Below are 18,312 nucleotides of genomic sequence, written 5' to 3'. Positions count from 1 at the left end.
TTACTAGCGACTCTTTTGTAATCAAGGAGAAGCTATTCAGGGGAATATCCACTTTAGGGGTAAGGGGCTTCACTTGAAGCGAGCATTCCAGCACAGGAGTGCAAGAAATTTCTGACAGGAGATCCTCAATTTTCTTAACAAAGTCCTGGAAGCTTTGACAGTCCTTCTGTGAAAAGTCAGGCCTCTGCTCCTTAGTTTTTCTCAGCTCCGAAAGCACCATAAAGATTTCTTTCTGGGGATTTTGGGCAGTTGCAATCCTTGTCTCAAAAAACTCGGATTTGCGGGCTACAATAGCCTTTTTATACAAGGCCAGCTCCTGCTGATATAGATTCCGTGCCTTCGTATTATAATCCTGCCTCCAGGCTCTCTCAGCCTTCCGCAGGGCCTGTTTCTTTGACCTCAAGAGATCATTGTACCAGGGTGCTCCTGCGCCTTTATCCACTATTTTCATCCTTTTGGCCAGTGCCACTAAGTCAATGGACAATTTTAATTTGTCCACTACCCTCCGACATGTGACCTCTATGTTATCGTCACATGTAGTAGGTGCGGCGGAATTCAGTAGATTTCCCACCAGATCTTTTTCGTTGATGGAATTCCATCGCCTCACTGTTCTCCATGATGGCCTCGCTTTCCCTCCATGTTTTGGTACTGCCTTCTGTCCCCTAATCAGGTAATGGTCTGACCATGCACATGGACTGCCAGCCATCGGCCCAGCTCCGGGGTCAGTCGACCACACCAGGTCTAACGTGTGGCCCTTATCATGCATAGGCCCCAGGTCCCGGTAGGTCGCGGATGGGCGCAGATGGGCTCGCCTCTGGCGCGCTTGCTGCGCGTAAACGCCGCGCGTCAACATGAGGCTGGTTTAAATAGGCGTCTTAGAAGAGCGCCTGACAACTGATGTTGTCCCAAAAATGGCGCCCGCCAATCGGAAATGGCGTCCAAGATGTTTCGGGTGGTGTAGAGGACCCGCTAAGCAGCGGTGGAGAACCTATTATCGTGCAAGTAAGGGGCAGTACTATTTAAAACACTGAACTATATTTAAACGATATTTTAACTAAATATAAAATCGAGTCCCTATATTAAAACTCAGTGCCTCTCATAGCCACAAATATACAGCGCAGGTCGCATTAAGCGCTTTAAATCACAGCCTTGATCGTGCAGTAGTAGCGCTTTTAAATCACAGCCTTATTCGTGCAGTAATTACCTTGTACAGACCGGCGCCGGCAAAGAGCCCGTCTTAAATAGGCGTCTTAGAAGAGCGCCTGACAACTCTGATGTTGTCCCAAAAATGGCGCCCGCCAGGCGTCCACCCTCTCCCAATCGGAAATGGCGTCCAAGATGTTTCTGGTGGTGTAGAGGACTTTAGTCCTTCGAGGTGTGGACGGAAGGGGTTTACAAGCGCCTGGCAAGCAGGTGTGGTGCCTACGAGTTCGGCCCGAGTCAGCAAGTGAGTGCGGTCTTTCACCAGACCCCGCCCCCCACCCCCCTTACATCGTTCTACACAGGCTTCTTAAACTGGAGCTATCTGTGGAAATGCGTTTAGTTCACATGTACTTATGATCTCTGCTGAAAACTGATGTATACCACCATGAAGTAGTGCGTGCGCCATGGGGCCCCTACGCAAGAACCAATTGTCAATAACATAATAAAATAAATATTTATTTTGACCAAAGCATTAGATGCTGCACAGATTCAAAATAATTTATGGACATTGATTTGAAGAAAAAGAAAAGAACAAAACAAAGATAAACAGATGCTATTTTACATTATACACATTTTTCACAGATCTCTATATACAGTGCCACACCCCGTGCAGGGTCAAACATAATCTGTGTTAAAATCGTAAGCGTCCTCTGGCTCAGCGCCACGGTCCAAGTTCGCAGTCATCCCCTTAGATTCATTTTTCAAATGTGTGCCTGCAAACAGAAGGGTAATGAAGCGTGTTAAAGATCTTAGAAAAACAGATTTTGGTTTTAAAATAAAGAGCACTTCAAGTGTTGCTGCTAAAAATAGCTATAGTAGGCTACAACTAAAACAAGTGTCTCCGGGGGGACATTAGTTATCACCTCTTTGCTTTTGTCCCCGTTACAGGGGCAGGGTGGGCCCACCACAATGTTACCCACGCAGTTGTTTGCCTGTGCAAGCCTGATCTTGCCTTCAAAAGGGTCAGACTGATCTCAATTGTGTCTTGTTGCCACTAAAACTGTTGGAGGACTTCAGAAATAGCAATGGAAAATGTTGGCCATGCTTCAGATCACCTGGAGGTCGGATATCTTGCAGACCTCTCAATGCCCTCATTGCCTGGTCAGCCTCATCACGTGTCCTTTAGGAATAGCCCCCCCCCCCCCCAGCGATAAATAGCTTTACATCACACACCCATACTAGCTGCAACATTCACGACCACCCGGCAGTGAATTTCACCAAAAGATCGCCTCATGGACCGAAACCCCACGAACTACGGCCATGTTACGGACTGGAATGTATAAAAGTGATATACGTTTAAAGCGTGAGGAGCATATGTGCCCAAGTGCAGAATTAATATTGGATATGGAGTCCCTTTCAGATCATAGGACACCAAATATTTCCCCACCAAGACCAAGTAGAGATATTAAGACTACTTTAACTACCCTGAATGTATCAGAACATGGGATGATAAAGTCACACCGATCGCAGAGTGAAAGTTAGTGTCAATGGTTAGGTGGACGAGGTTTGTTAAATTCCCTTGTATTGCTAGTGCGCGAACCCTTCTCCATACATACCTTCTGGTTGTTGCAGATTCATAGCCACCGCCTTGGCCTGCTCCTTTGTTTGTGCTGTCCTCACAGCCCCTGGCTCATTTTTAGACAAGACTGTACTGTTAGTGACCTGTAAAGCAAGAGATCCAGTTAGTGCACAGCAGCCCTTTAACAAACGGTTCTAAAAACACTTTAGAGTTCCAAAGCTGTACAGAGCACCACCAACACTGCGTGTATCAGCAGCAGCTTTTCGGGACTATAGTACATACAGATCACGTTAAGTTGTAAGGTTTTTGCCTAGTACAGTGCGCGTAAACAAATTCAACTCTTGGCACTTCACCTGGTACATGCAATCTGAAATGGTTCCTCAGTGGAGGCTTCTCCAAGGGGCTCCCCCCTTGCTCAGGTGTAGGTGATGTGGGCACCTAACTGTGCTAGTGTGCTCCTAGGAGCAGAGGAGAGGGACACAGCTACTGCCTAAAATCTGGTGCTCGAGACGAAGTAGATTACTTCTTGTCTGCTTAGTGATTCTTGTTTCAGATATTAGTTTGTGGCCACGCCCCAACGTCTGCTACACCTACCGCATTCAGAAGAGTTCTCTCCTTCCTCTTCCAACAGTCCCACGTGTCTGCTTTAAGGACAAGATCCAGCCAATCAAGGGTGGCCAGCAATTTAACTCCCTAGTCCCTAATCTTAGATTTGTTGCCACCCAGTGCATCTCCCGCTTGTGTCACTCAGATCCCACCATGGCTGTGGTGCAGCATTCTTCACCACACCATGCAGGGAAGTGCAGAGTAAGCCATAGCCTCAGCTACGCTTTATTGGCGTAAGGTGGGGATTGCGGGTTGCAGTGTCCCATGGAATGGTCTGCACTACATGTGTCTCAAGGGGAGACTGCACGATATGGCATTTGAAGTACTGTGGTGGCGTGTGGTCCGACTCAGTGTCCACGCACTTCTAAATATACTCCTGGAGGGACCGCAAGATACTATTTTGCATACTTTGCCATTATGTGTGCGTGTATGGTATTGAATATGCTACTTACCAGTATGCATCTGTTCTTGGCATGTAGGGCTGCTGACATTCATATCTATAGCATAGATCGCCGCCTAGTGTTGGGTCCGGATGATTGCACATTGTTGTCCTGGAAGAGTCTTCGAAGTATCACGAGATAGGTGGCTCCTCCCCTGGACTACAGTGCGCATGGGCATCGACTCCATCCCCAGATTGTTTTTAGCCATTGTGGCAGAGATGGAGTGAAATAGTGTAAAGGATGTCCATGCTAATGATTGAATGCAAGAGTATCTGCAGCCGCTACGGGCACCGGGGAGGAGGGTGGGCGATATGAATGTTAGCAGCCCTACATGCCAAGAACAGATGCATACTGGTAAGTAGCATATTCAGTTCGAGGCATGTGGGCTGCTAAATTCATATCTATTGCATAGAATACATAGCAGTCCCTCCATTAACGGCGGCCGCCCGTGCCAGCTGCAGAAGTCTGAAAGAGTGTCTTGAGAACAGCCTGTCCCACAGCTGCTTGATGTTTGGAATGCACATCGACACAGTAATGTTTGGTAAACGTGTGCGGTGTAGACCACGTGGCTGCTCTACAAATGTCTTCTAAAGGAAGGTTCCCCAGGAAGGCCATGGAGGCCCCCAACTTGTGTGTGGAGTGCACCCTTGGGGGTATTGTTAAAGTAAGTTTAGCTTTTTGATAACAGATTTGAATGCACTTAACAATCCATCTGGCTATTCCTGCTTTATAAATAGGGTTGCCTTTGTGCTGTGCCGAGAAGGCAATAAAAAGTTGTGTTTTCCTAAAGTGTTGTGTTCTGTCAATGTAGTACATCAACGCCCTCCTAACGTCCAATGTATGGAGCATTCTTTCCGCTACTGTTTGTGGGTTTTGAAAGAATGCGGGCAGGTCAATAGTTTGGTTGATATGAAACTGACACCACCTTCGGAAGGAATTTGGGGTTAGTGCGTAGTACTACCCTGTTTGAATGAATTTGTATGAATGGCTCCTGGATTGTGAGCGCTTGCAGCTCACTAACACGCCTGAGCGATGTAATAGCAATGAGAAAAGCCACTTTCCATGTCAGGAACTGAATTTCGCAGGAGTGCAGTGGCTCAAAAGGTGGGCCCATCAGCCTAGTGAGGATCACATTGAGGTTCCACACTGGAGCTGGTGGTGTTCTCGGAGGAATGACTCGTTTCAGTCCCTCCAGGAAGGCTTTAATGGCAGGCACCCTGAAAACAGAGAGATGCTGCCTGTTCTGGAGATAAGCCGCTATGGCGGATAAGTGTATCCGAATGGAAGCGTACGCTAGATTGCATTTGTAAAGATGTAACAAATAGCAGATGATGTTAGGAATGGATGCATCCAGCGGGTTAATATTGTGTTCTGTACAGTAAATGACAAACCGCTTCCATTTTGCTGCATAGCAAGCTCTGGCAGTGGGCTTTCTCGCCTCTCGTATGACATCCATGCATTCAGGAGGCAGGTTGAGGTAGCCAAACTCTAGGACCTCAGGAGCCAGATCGCCAGGTTAAGCTGTTGCGGATCTGGATGCTGAATGTCGCCATGGTTCTGCGTCAAGAGGCTTGGAGAGAGATGCAGCCTTTGATGCGGTACCACGGAAAGTTCTAGAAACGTGGTGTACCATGGTTGGCGGGCCCACGTTGGAGCAACCAGGATGAGCGTCATCGAGTGTTGCTTTAGCTTTCTTTCCACCAGCGGAATGAGAGGCGCTGGGGGAAAAGCGTACGCAAATCTGCCTGACCAGTTCATCCATATCGCATTCCCTTGCGATTCCGGGTGAGGGAACCTGGCGGCAAAGCTTTGGCATTTTGCGTTTTCCCTTGTGGCAAAGAGGTCTATCTGTGGATGACCCCACCGTTGGAAGTACGGGTGGAGTACTGATGGATGTATCTCCCACTCGTGCATTTGATGGCTGTATCTGCTGAGCAGATCCGCCATCTGATTGTCCTTGCCCGGGAGGTGTTCTGCCATGAGGAAAATGTTCCTCTGAATGGCCCACTTCCACATGCTCTGAGCCAGATGAGACAGCTGTGGCGAGTGAGTACCTCCCTGCTTCTGGATGTAGTACATGGCTGTCATGTTGTCCGTCCGGATCAACACGACCTTGTTGCACAGATGTACTTTGAAGGACTTGAGCGCCATGAAGAATGCCATCAGTTCCAGGTAGTTGATGTGCAACTTTTGTTGCCGAGTTGTCCACAGTCCCTGCACAGTGTAGTGGAGCACATGAGCTCCCCACCCTTGGAGAGATGCGTCCGTTGTTTGGATAATCTGTGGCACAGGCTCTTGGAACGGTCGTCCCTTGCAAAGGTTGCGTGGATTTCACCAATGCAGAGTTGTATGCCCGACCGGTCACCAACACTAGGTCTGTCAGTTGTCCCTGAGCTTGTGTCCACTGATTTGCCAAGCATTCTTGGAGCGGACGCATATGCAACCTTGCGTGCGGGACTATGAAGATGCAGGAGGCCATCATGCCTATCAACTGCATGAACACTCTCGCTGGTAGTGAGTGTTGCGGTCTGAACCTCTGGATCAGCGACTGAATGTTGTCGATCCTGACCGGGTTTGGCTGAGCCATAGCAGTCAGGGTATTTGTCGCGCCCAGATACTGCCGCACATGGGCTGGTTGAAGGTGCGACTTTGGGTAGTTTAGCGAGAACCCCAGACTGTGAAGGAGGCGAATGGTGTGGGACATGTCTGCGGCGCACTTTTGTTCCGACTTTGCTTGAACGAACCAGTCGTCTAGGTAAGGGTAGACATGTATGTTCTGTCTCCTGAGGTGCGCCGCAACTGTCGCCAGACACTTTGTAAACACTCTGGGGGCAGTGGTCACTCCGAAGGGTAGGACTTAGAACTGATAATGCCTGTTGTGGATGGTGAACCCGAGGTATTTTCTGTGGGATGGGTGGAGTGGTATGTGAAAATAAGCATCCTTGAGGTCCAAGGTTGCTAGGAAGTCCCCTTGGTTCAGCAGGGGAAGAATCTGCTGCAGCGTAAGCATGTGAAAGTGTTCTGACAGTATATAAAGGTTGAGGGGGCGTAGATCCGGAATGGGTCTGAGGGATCCGTCCTTCATTGGGATAAGGAAGTACAGGGAATAGACCCCTGTGCCTTCCTCCACTGGTACGAGCTCGATCGCGCCTTTTTGCAGCATCACCACTACTTCCTGCTGCAATAAGTGCAAGTGCTCTGCCGACATAGGACGTTGTCTTGGGGGAATGTTGGGTGGAGTGGAGGTCAACTCCAAACAATAACCGTACTGGATAAGCTGTCTTACCCACCTGTCTGTGGTGATGGATGTCCAGACTGGCAGGAAATGCTGGAGTCTCCCCCCCCCCCCGACAGGTGTTGGATGGTCGGGGGGCAGTGACAGAGTCAGTGTTTGTTGGCAGCAGAGGAACGGGAGTTGTTGTTTCCTCTGCCTCTGCCCTTGGCACTATTACCTCTGTAACCCCCTCTACCCTGCTTGGGGTACGAGGATTGTGCGCCACCTTTGGTGAATTGTGTCTGTTGACCCAAGTGTCCTCTGGTAACACCGCGTGCACCTGAGCGACGAAAAGTGCTCCCCCTGAATTGTTGAGACTGAAGCGCCCCCATGGACTTAGCGGTCTCATTGTCCTTTTTAATCTTTTCTAGGGTGGTGTCAACATCTGGGCCAAACAGTCTGTCAGGATTAACGGGCTGGTTGAGTATTGTTGTTTGAATGTCAGGTTTAAACCCTGATATGCGAAGCCATGCTTGTCGCCTTAACATGACGCTAGTGTTAATCGCCCTAGCCGCTGTATCAGCCACATCAAGTGCACACTTAATTGCAGCGTTTGAAATGAGCTTTCCCTCTTGTATGAGCATTTCGGCTGCCTCCTTAAACTCATCAGGTAGGTGTTGAAGGAGCTGTTCTAGGGTGTCGTAATGCGCTCTATCATATCGTGCCAATAGTGCCTGTGTGTTTGATATACGCCAGATATTGGCAGCCTGCGCAGCCACCCTTTTGCCCGATGCCTCAAGCACTTTCGACTCTTTGTCTGGGGGAGGAGCTTCACCCGTTGTCTGGGAGTTCGCCCTTTTGCGGGCATTGGCGACCACCAGGGAGTCCAGAGGCAACTGTCCCCGAATATATGCAGGGTCCCCAGGTGCTGGTCTGTATTTCTTTTCGATACGTGGGTTCACCACTCTCGCCCTGGTAGGTTCCTTAAAGATCTCTGGGGCATGCTTAAGGACACCTTTTAGCATAGGAAGGGTTTTAACTGTTCTCTGAGACAGAGAAAGTGTCAAACAAAAAATCTTCTTCCACCGGGTCAGCATGCATGTCCACATCATGATTCGCAGCTGCCCGCTCTATCAAGGCATTAAATGCCGCTGAATCCTCAGTTGGGGATGTACGTGCACCAAAACCCTGTGGGTCCTGTACCACCTGATGGCCTCCCTGGTCACCAGTGTCGTCATAAGAGTCCTGTGGTACAGCAGGGTCATTGTCAGCTGGGAAATTGTACTGGTCATCCTGGTTATCGTCCTCTCCCCCTGACTGGTTGGGGGAAGGTGATGGACTCCTTGGTGGAGGCTGAACAGGTTCAACAAGGGCAGGAATGTCCTGTGCCGGCCTTTTCTTTTTCAGTGGAATGACAGGATTCCAATGGTTGGGAAGTGATCTTTTGTTTATAGAGGGTCAATTTCCCGGTTTCGGCATCGATGTAATGCTCAGAGTGTTCTTCTGAGGCTTGATGTCGATCCAATCGGCCACTTTGTGTCGAAGGTTCTGACGTTTCAGCGATCTTCGGCACCGTTTTGGTTGCAAATGCCTTCGGTGCCACCTTCGGCGGCAGAGTGTAGAGAAGCTTGGTTGAAGTCTTCGCAGGGTTTCGGAGCCGACGGCGTGTGAGTTGCCGACGTCGAAGCCTTCTCCCGAATACGTTTGAGGGAGTCAGCGACCTGCTTTGTGAATGAAGCGGAGGGTTTGGTAACCGATGCCCCATGTCCGCCACTATCGGAGGACCTCGGTGTCGACGAGGTGGCCGCCGACGAATCTTCGGCTGCAACGGTCCGTGCCTCCGTTGTAGGCTTAGGCGCCGATGCCGTTGCTTTAGATTTGGTGTCTTTGTGCCGATGCGTAGTGCCTCCGGACTTCGGGTCGTGGTCCTGTGCGGACTTCGCTTCGACCGGGCGTTTGCCTGTCGGTGCCGCAGTCGCGTCCGAAGGTGTTTCAACAGCTTTAGTGGACTTTGCCGGCGTAACCATGCTCGACACGTAATGGACGACCTTCTTAGAGGACGGGTCCTTGGCCACTTTCTGCGGCGCTGTCGACTCAACAGCCTTCTTCGACTTTGGAGGGCGACGGAGTCGATGAGGGAGCAGGCTTTGTCATTTTTGATGGGACGTCGGCCATTTTAGGTGTCGTTGAATCCAAAGGTTTCGATGGGACGTCGGCCATCTTAGGTGCAGTCAATTCCGATGGTTTTGGTTTCGATACGCGCAATGGCGTCTCCGCTGGTGTGTCCGTGGCCGGGCCAGAAGGCGGGGCCGGGGATAGTGGTTCAGGGTCGTGGGTAAGGCCGAGTGGCGATCCCGTGACCTGCGGCTGAATCATGTAACTTTCGGGGCATAGCTCTTCCTCCGAGCTATCTTCCGCGGCCCCATAAACTTCTTCGTCGTCCCCTACCTGCTCGACGTATTCAAGGTCTTGGCTCTGTCCTTCGAAGTGTTCTTCGGGATCGACCTCGACCTCAGTCGACGGTGGTGAAATCTGAAGATGGCCTCGGCCTTCTTCTGTGGGGTCGTCGAATATGTCGTCGGGTGCCGGAGCCGCTCGCCGGGCCTCGAGGCGCGCCGAAGCTTGAGCGTTTTCTTTGACCTGAACTTTGAGCAGGCCATGCAGTTGTCCTCGTTGTGGTCCGGCGAGAGGCATTTGTTACAGACTGGATGCACGTCGATATGTGGGTATTTGGACCCACAGACGGGGCAGAACTTGAACGGACTTCGTTCCATGGTAAGATCGTCGGGGTCTTGCTGCGACGAGAGGGCCTCGATGTCCGAAGAGTTACTCGACTCCGCTGAAATCCGACCCGAAGAGTCGGATGAAGCTCGAGACCGCACGCGAACAATACCGACGCAGGTACGAAGGCCTTTTGGCCTTAAAGAAGTACGTTTTTTCGATTCCGACAAGGAGACGTCGAAACCACATCCGAACCCAATGGCGGAAAAAAACTATCTGGGGATGGAGTCGATGCCCATGCGCACTGTAGTCCAGGGGAGGAGCCACCTTTCTCGTGATACTTCGAAGACTCTTCCAGGACAACAATGTGCAATCATCCGGACCCAACACTAGGCGGCGATCTACGCAATAGATATGAATTTAGCAGCCCACATGCCTCGAACTTTTATAGTACAAACTTAGCCACATGGCAGCGGAACGCTGTACAGGGTCACAGACCAGCATTAACTCAAGTGATGGGAGAAGTAGCAGTTTTGTGGACTGCTAATGCAGTGTGATAGTGTTTAGCAAAGAGTTTGACTCTTAACAAGAGCAGTGTTGCAGGGGTCCCGATGGATAACGGAATGTTGTTCCAGATCCTGTGTGCGTAGCTGAAAAAATGCTTGCTGCCACGTTTTTTCATTTTAACACCAAGTCTGAAGAGGTCCAGGTTGCAGGTGTGCTGTGAACCATTGGAGATGGCGAGCCGGTCTGCAAGATGAGGGGTGCTGCTCAGGATGGCTTGGCAAATCTTGCAGCTGATTTTAAAGATGATGCGGGCCGGCAAGGGGAGTCAAAGGAGTTCCATCAAGACGGGAGTGGATTACATTCTTCAGCCCTGGGCGAGAGGCTGCAGCGTGTGGGATGATCCTATGAGGTAAAAACAATTGATGGATGGAATGTTGCACAATGGCAGAACATTCACCCCTAGTCACAGATCTGGGTTTAATCCATCGTTATTTTGCTCACACCCCAGTTCAGACATGGCCATATGCAAATCAGTCTGACCCTGTGCCTCGTGGGAACAGTCCAGCACGAACTGCCAAAGCCATGTCTTCCCTGGACCGGAATCAAGCATCCTAGTACCAGGTTCTGGCTATCGGCTGTAATCAGCCTATGGGGTGTCAGTGGGGAGTCAAAGGAGTTCCATCTAGTCGGGAGTGGAGGGATTACATTCTTCAGCCCCAGGCGAGAGGCTGCAGCGTGTGGGCTGATCCTATGGTGTGTCAGTGGAGAGTCTGGGAGGCCATGTTAAGGGTATTACCAGCAGCCAGGTGCAATAAAGAACTACAACAGCTGTTCTGAAGAAACCTTCACTTTCTTTAGAAAAGAGTTGGGGGATCAAAGCCATCAAGGTTCGGGTCACTGAGCCAGGGTTGTACGGTTTCTTGTTGTTGGCAAGTATCCTGCATTCTGTCATGGCTGGGCTGAGCTTCAGGCAGGTGCTGGGCATCCAGGCCACATGAGAAGGCAGCATTTGAGGCGCGGAGTGTCAGACGTATCGATCTAGAACAGCATTTGGCTCCCTGTGGAGGGTGAGTTGACAGGAGAACCCAGAGGTCTGTCGCAGGTGAAAGGGGTCTTTAGGAACCTCAATGTGCTCATGCGAACAAACTGATGCTGGTCAGAAGGGTGGGAGAACCATTGGACACTGCCTGTGAATCCCATGTGAGACTCCAGGGTGTATACTGGGGTACTCTGTGCCAGTGGCAGCTGGGAGGTGCAGCAGGATCAGGAAATCGATAGCAGGCTCATCTGTGATCAAGAGGTTATTGTCACCATGTGTAAGTTAGTGGTTTCCGTGCTGCAGTGTGATCTGAAGCCAGGCTGGTAGTGTGCAGGAGATGGGAAGTATTGATGTGGTCTTGGAGTTTAACACAGATGAACAGTGGGTGAGTGATGGGTCAATAGCTGGCGAGGACGCTCAAGTGTACAGTAAGTTTCTTTAGGAGTGGGACGGTCGAGAAAGCCTTAAGAGAGTCCAAGAAGATGCTCAGAGTGAGGCATTGAAAAAGGAGTAAGGGGTGTGTGTCCGAGGCATTGAAAGAGAAGATTGGTGTGTGCGCCACAGTGAGATAAGATGAGGGTAAGATTTTCACAAGAAATGCTTTGGCGGGAGCAGAGTAGATGTGCGAGCTCAGCTAGCGATTACTTTGATAGCGGACCATTGTTGGGTTCTATGGGAAGGGGGAGGTGTAAGATGAAACGGGCTTGATGTTGTCAATGTGCTGTTGGATCTTTTATATTTCCCCAGTGAACAAGAGGTTGATTACTTTGTACTTTTCAGAGGAGTGAGGACTAGGTGGGTCAGCGGTTGATCGTCTTCAAAAGCTTCACTTCGGCTGGTGGCTTCACTGATGGTGTGGAAGTGCTTTGCCTGATGTGAAGAGCTGTGTGCGTGTAGCATGGAGAGACTTCAGTGCCATGAGGTAATCGGTTCTGTCTTTCTTCATTTAGGATAGAAATACTTGAAATGGTCGTCACGAGGCGGCTACACTGGCCTCCGAACAAGCTCATGGGTAGATGTTTAATCAATCTTCCCACTCTTGCTCTGGTCAATGGACTGTTGGAATTGACAAATGTTATTGCCCCCTTGCTCATGCTTTATACTGTTAGTTAGCATTTGTGATGTCATTTTATTAGTAGCCGCCATTTTGCTCTATGGTTTTGACTAAGCTACTGTCTCATGTTGCTTGCTTCAGCAGAAAGCTGCTGGGATGCATTTGTCTCTCCAAGGTTAAGCCTCACGTAAGAGAAAGCCGCTCGTTAAAACATACCTTTCGATAGAAGTTCGCTCCCCCTACTCCAGCTGCAAGCACGGACTGAATGACTTTGCCAGAGACAGTGAATGCCCGGTCTCAGACTCTTAGCTCATCTTACTCTGCCCCTTTCTTCCTTGTGGTCTGTGAAATATTTATGGATGGGCGTGTCTTGCAATTATGCCGAAACCTACAATTGTTACCTTTATGCTGGGGAAAGGCAGTCCCTCGTCAGCTGTCTCATGAAGCTGGTCAGACTGGACTCCATTACTAATGAAAGTATTTGCTTTGTATTCTCATTTCTTAGAAGGCAGAGAGGTGGTTACGAGTGACTCGGGTGGCCCGATGAACATGAGGTAAATGGAATGAACCAGTTTCTGATAAGCCGAGGATGTCTCATCTCAGGAACTCAGTGAATTCAATCTTAGCTTTTGGGTATGAAAGTGAACCTGAATTTCACTGTAATCAATACTTACCTCCAGTTCTCCTCCATCATCTTCATCGTCCTCACCATCCTGCTCTTCGTCGTCATCGGTGCCCATTTCTTCCTCCAGGCCCACAGACGGAGCAGCTTCCACGAGTTTGCTGTCATCAAGTACACCCTCGGTTAGACCCGGAGACCGAAACACGATACTACCCGCTATGTTGGGACACTTCACAGCTGCAGAGGGAATCCAACAAGATGTGTAGTGAGGTAACAATCTATGTACACAGATCTGGGGGGGGGAGGGGGAATAGAGATGCCCACAGCAAGTGTGGCGTACCTTTAACCGTGTCTTTGTTATTCTGTTCGAGCTCTTTCATGTTGACTCCATCACACATCTGCTCAATCTCATCTTGGCTAAAACCTGGGTGCTGCGAGGAGGAAGGAGGCTGGGAGTGATAGCTGACTTTGGCACTAGAAGAAGAACAAAAGCATCAGCTAAAAGGCGTCATTAGTACAAAGGGGGTGAGCAGTTTCCAAAACTAGCAAGAGCACCGACAATAGCCATGCTCCTAAGGTTCAGGCTGAGCTTTGTAAAGACAACTCCATCATGCAGAAAGTTGCTTCTCAGCCGGACTCTTCTGAAACCAGCAGCTCCTGAACCAGGTCAATCCTCGCACTAGCTGCATCTGCCACATCTTCTGGGTGAGGTAGTGTTGGGTAACAAGTTGAGCCTTTGCCTGAATCAATCCCTGTGTCCCACCTACAACTGCATTCTACATGAACGCCCTGAGCCTCACAGCAGGATAGTGCCCAGCAGCTTCTACGCTCCTAGCAAGGTAGGATAGTGCCCAGCAGCTTCTACGCTCCTAGCAAGGTACCTTCGGTGCTTGGGAACCTCCTGCGCATTCAAGTATTTAACGTCAAACTTGGACAGAATTCAGCCAGAGCACCCTCCTGCGCATTCAAGCATTTAACGTCAAACTTGGACAGAATTCAGCCAGAGCACCCTCCTGCGCATTCAAGCATTTAACGTCAAACTTGGACAGAATTCAGCCAGAGCACCCTCGTGCGCATTCAAGCATTTAACGTCAAACTTGGACAGAATTCAGCCAGAGCACCATTTTCCTCCCAGACACTGAACACAGCTGTCGGACAAGCACAGGGGCAGCGGGAGGCCTGCACCTCACGGCACACAGGGTAAACTCAGAGTTGGATCTGAAGTCTTCAGTGTTTCAGACAATGTTTTACTCATCATTTATTACCCTGGTTAATCGCCATCAACATTTCAAGCATTAAACAAAAACAATCTGGAAAATCTAAGAAAATAAACCATTAGCAAACTAATAATTCTTGCCATATTGATCCAGTGAAATGCCCAATGCTTTTGAAATCAGTGGGAGACATCAGGGTGGTTGGAAGCAACATATAAGGATATAAGGGAGAAAGCTAGGAAAGCTCTTGCACTTCGAGTTCCAAGATAAAAAGTAGTTCTCTTAATGTGAGCATCATCCGATCTAACGAGGGGTAAAGAGGCTCTGCTCCAAAGAGGGCCATTTGCCAAAAGAGGAAGGCAAGTCATCGAATACGAAGCAAGCAGAGGAGTATGGCATCAAAGATTACCAATGGCAAGCAATGGGCGGGGCTCTAAAGTCGCCACGGCTCTGGCATGGACCAATGGCGGGCTTTACAAATAGTCACGTAAGAGACTAGCAGGTGAGGACGAGCCACCCTGGAAGCAGGGCGACCGATGTGGAGTCCACGACACGTATCCCACCAACCCACCTTATTGGGCTTACCACCGACTTTTGGAACCACTAGATTATCTGCAGGAACGGAACCTTACATTCTGGACTAAATGGAATGGTGTCATGAAAAGGGTAAGATGAAACAATTTACCCAATCCAATCACAGAGAAGCAATCGAGCTGCACTCGCAGTATCGGGGACGTTTCCTTTTCCCACCAGCCCTCTCTTCTTCGCAAGCAAAACTAAGAACTCTGGCGAACTCCTGTAATCAGGGATACTGTACTGCAACATTACCTGGAACAAAACAAAAAACGCAACTTAGTTATTGATCCCAGTTCAATAAAAATACTAAACATACAAACGATGAGCAGCTACGCGTGCTGCGTATCAACCCAAGAAGCAGTGCCGTGCGTAAGTATGTGGAGCAGAGGCACAAGACACAGCAAGGAGCCAAGCAACAGCAACACAGATCGAACGGAGCGGACATGCAACAAGGTCCTGATGAGAAGCAGTAACGGGATATGAAATTACAGGTAAATCAAAGGAAAAACAGCCCCGGTTTGAAGATTCAGTGCAGTTGTATCAAAGCAGTGGAGTTATAAGTAGGTGAAACTGCAGCATGAAGGGGTGCAGCAGCAGCAAGCGACACTGCAAGAAGCCAAGCCCACAACAAGCCAAGCGAAGCCGTGGCATGGTCTCCGGTGACGCGTCAGGCCAGATGATGGCCCAGATACCTACACGGAGCTGCGGACACAGGTATTTTATTGTATCCAAAAGTGCTTGCTCCTCCCCTTCCCACACCCGCCCCAAACATGGCCGCATGTGGCCTCCCCTGACCTTTACATGCAGCCCCCGTATCAACAGCAGCACTGGGCTGCCGTTCACTGAAAACAGCACTTTTATTTAAAAGATGTTAAATATACAGGCAAGACTCTAGTGAAAGGTTAATTGAGGTTTTAAAAAAGTTACTAGGTTGCCCTGCTCCACTCAACTTTAGAAACCTTCATTTTCAAAGCTATCTTGCAGCAAAAGTGTAAAAACACAACGTCTTCTCAATGTAAAATGTGTATTTCATACCACAGAATTTGGTAAAGTGGGAAAGCTGGGATTAATCTATGGCTTTCTGGTTTCACAGGTGCAATTCAGCCACTAGATGCACATCCTTAAACAAAAAGCATCCTTTTTCAGAACACAACTTGACCAAGCCAAAAACAGACCCAGAGAACTGTTCAACATTGTTCGCAATCAAACCTCAGCCGCTCCGCCTGTACTTATGGCCTCGACGTCCAGGTGCGAAGAAATAGCCCTCTTTTTCTCTGAAAAAATTACAAAAATGGAGCAATCCTTCCTGCCGACTCTGACCCCTACCTCCATACTACACATCCCCCCTACCGCACCTGCTTCCTGCCCACTCCCCCCGCCCCCTCCACGACCCTCCATAATACTGATCTCACTCCCCCCCCTTTCCCTCCACCCTCCAAGATTCTAATCCCCCCAACACTCACCTAAAAATAACGCAGCCTGGCATAATTTCCAGCCAGTCACTGAAAGAGATGTCTTTGACATCATCGCAAAACTTAAACCCTCCTCCCACACTAAAGACCCCCTCCCTTCTAAACTTGTCCAAAACCTCAAACATATCATCACACCTGCCTGGACCTCGATCATTAACACCTCCCTAGCCACCGGCTGTGTCCCCACCTCCCTTCAACTGGGACAAATCACCCCCATTCTTAAAAACCCTACGGCTGACCCTAATGACCTCAACAACCTCCGTCCTATCTCCAACTTGCCCCTCCTCTCGAAAGCCCTTGAAAAATGTGTCCTTCAGCTTGACAGAAACATTGAACTTTTTAACTTACTTGACCCTCTTCAATCTGGCTTCAGGAAAGGCTGCAGCACCGAAACCGCCATGCTTAACATTATAGATGACATTCACCACTCCCTTGACAATGGCGAATCTAGCCTACTGATCCTCCTTGATCTCTCCGCAGCGTTTGATACCGTTAACCACTCTGTTCTTCTCAAAGTCCTTAAAGAACGATTCGGCCTTAATGGCATGACTCATAATTGGTTTGTCTCATACCTGCAGCACCGCGCTCAGCAAATTAAAATCCACAATTGCCTTCGAACCCCTCCCCCATCTCTCTAGGAGTTCCACAAGGATCCATACTATCTCCCTCTCTTTAACCTCTTCATGGAACCTCTCACCCTCATTCTTAAACAAGCAGGGATTAACTATCACCTCTACGCTGACGATACACAACTCTACCATAAGATAAAAACCCATGCTGACATCCTCCACCTCAACAACACCCTCATCAAAATTCAAGCCTGGTTCCACTCGAACCATCTCAAACTTAACCCAAAAAAACCTGAAATTATTCTTTTCTCCCCAAAAAACAACCAGCTCCCCATTCAAAAGTGGATCACAGACCTTAACGCCCTCAACTGCTCCCTGTCCCTAGCCACCTCAGTCAAATCCTTGGGCATCTCCCTTGACAACCGACTAACTCTCAACGTTCACATCAACTCTGCCAAAGGAGCCCTCCTTACCCTCCGTAACCTTAAGAAAATTAAGCCCTTCATCCCAATTGATGACTTTAAACTGGCAGTCCAATCGCTTGCTCTATCGCGCATTGATTACGGCAATGCCATCCTCACCGGAATTCCCAAAACCCACCTGGCACCTCTTAAATCTGTGCTCAACCTCGCGGCTAGGCTTATCACGGACTGCAAACGATTTGACCACATCTCTCCCGCCCTTAAATGGCTCCCCATTGAAGGTAGATCCACATATAAAACCGCCTGCATTACGCACAAAATCCTCCACCAAAACACACCGGCATACCTCTCCAATAAACTGACCAAAGCAGGCTGCACGCGATCACTGAGAAGCTCCAACACCCTCCTACTTATTCCCCCCATTCAGAAAAAGAATTCCACTCAGTCACGCTCCTTTTCAGGCAATGCCCCACTTATTTGGAATGCCCTCCCCAAAGACCTCCGCTGTAACCAGTCCTACCCCAGCTTCAAAAAAGAACTCAAACTTCTTCTCCTTAATAAATACTGGGGTTTCTAATCCCTCCCTGGTAGCCTCGCCCCTCTGCATCACCCCACCTATCTGCTCTGCATATGACTTGTGACCACCCGCCTGGCCAACTCCCTTTCCTTCTAGCTGATCACCTTACCTCCCCTCCTCATGACCGTCAGTTCTCTTGCATGTTTTTGTATACCTAAGTGAGGCTTCCCGCCAAACTGACCGCTATTTTGTATGACTCAGTGTCTAGCAATTGTTTTTACTTTTTTATCTAGATGTCATGTATCCTATGTGGACTTGTTCTTTTATTATTCCGTTGTCTGTGCTTATACACACTGTACCTGTATGGAAACACCTTGTAAAGCACTCTGATACTCCTGGGTCCAGCCAGCACTATATAAAACCTCTTAAATAAAATAAAAATAAATAAATGTATATGGTTGTTCCCCTATACCCACCTTCGAGCAACACCCCTCTCCTGGTATCAATGCGACCCTCGTAACATCAGAGACCACCCTTCGTGGCCCTTGATTAAATGTTAGTGAGTACCCATGTTCTAAGTGGTAACAGGATTTCCTCAGTGTGTTTGTAAGGTGCTT

General features: G+C 49.1%; 1 protein-coding gene and 1 non-coding gene across 3 annotated transcripts in view; both read right to left on the bottom strand.

Annotated features, from left to right (window-relative positions):
- Positions 1 to 1,644: 1,644 nt before the first annotated feature.
- The window catches only part of GNL3 (G protein nucleolar 3), a 31,213-nt gene continuing 14,545 nt past the window's right edge, over positions 1,645 to 18,312 (bottom strand). For both annotated transcript variants that reach the window (XM_078661906.1, XM_078661907.1), the window contains exons 11-15: positions 14,825 to 14,967; positions 13,266 to 13,399; positions 12,978 to 13,162; positions 2,760 to 2,865; positions 1,645 to 1,916 (exon numbers count right to left, since the gene is read on the bottom strand). In XM_078661906.1, coding sequence (XP_078518032.1) covers positions 1,819 to 1,916; positions 2,760 to 2,865; positions 12,978 to 13,162; positions 13,266 to 13,399; positions 14,825 to 14,967 — 666 coding nt within the window. In that variant the 3' untranslated portion in view covers positions 1,645 to 1,818. The remainder of the gene's footprint in view (positions 1,917 to 2,759; positions 2,866 to 12,977; positions 13,163 to 13,265; positions 13,400 to 14,824; positions 14,968 to 18,312) is intronic.
- LOC144783563 (small nucleolar RNA SNORD19) lies at positions 14,119 to 14,185 on the bottom strand. The gene has a single exon (XR_013601516.1). It is a non-coding gene; the product is annotated as a small nucleolar RNA SNORD19 (small nucleolar RNA).

This window comes from Lissotriton helveticus, chromosome 9 (genome assembly GCF_964261635.1).
Source record: "Lissotriton helveticus chromosome 9, aLisHel1.1, whole genome shotgun sequence".
NCBI lineage: Eukaryota > Metazoa > Chordata > Amphibia > Caudata > Salamandridae > Lissotriton > Lissotriton helveticus.
The sequence above is the reverse complement of the archived record's forward strand: the minus strand, read 5'-3'. Positions and strand labels throughout refer to the sequence as shown.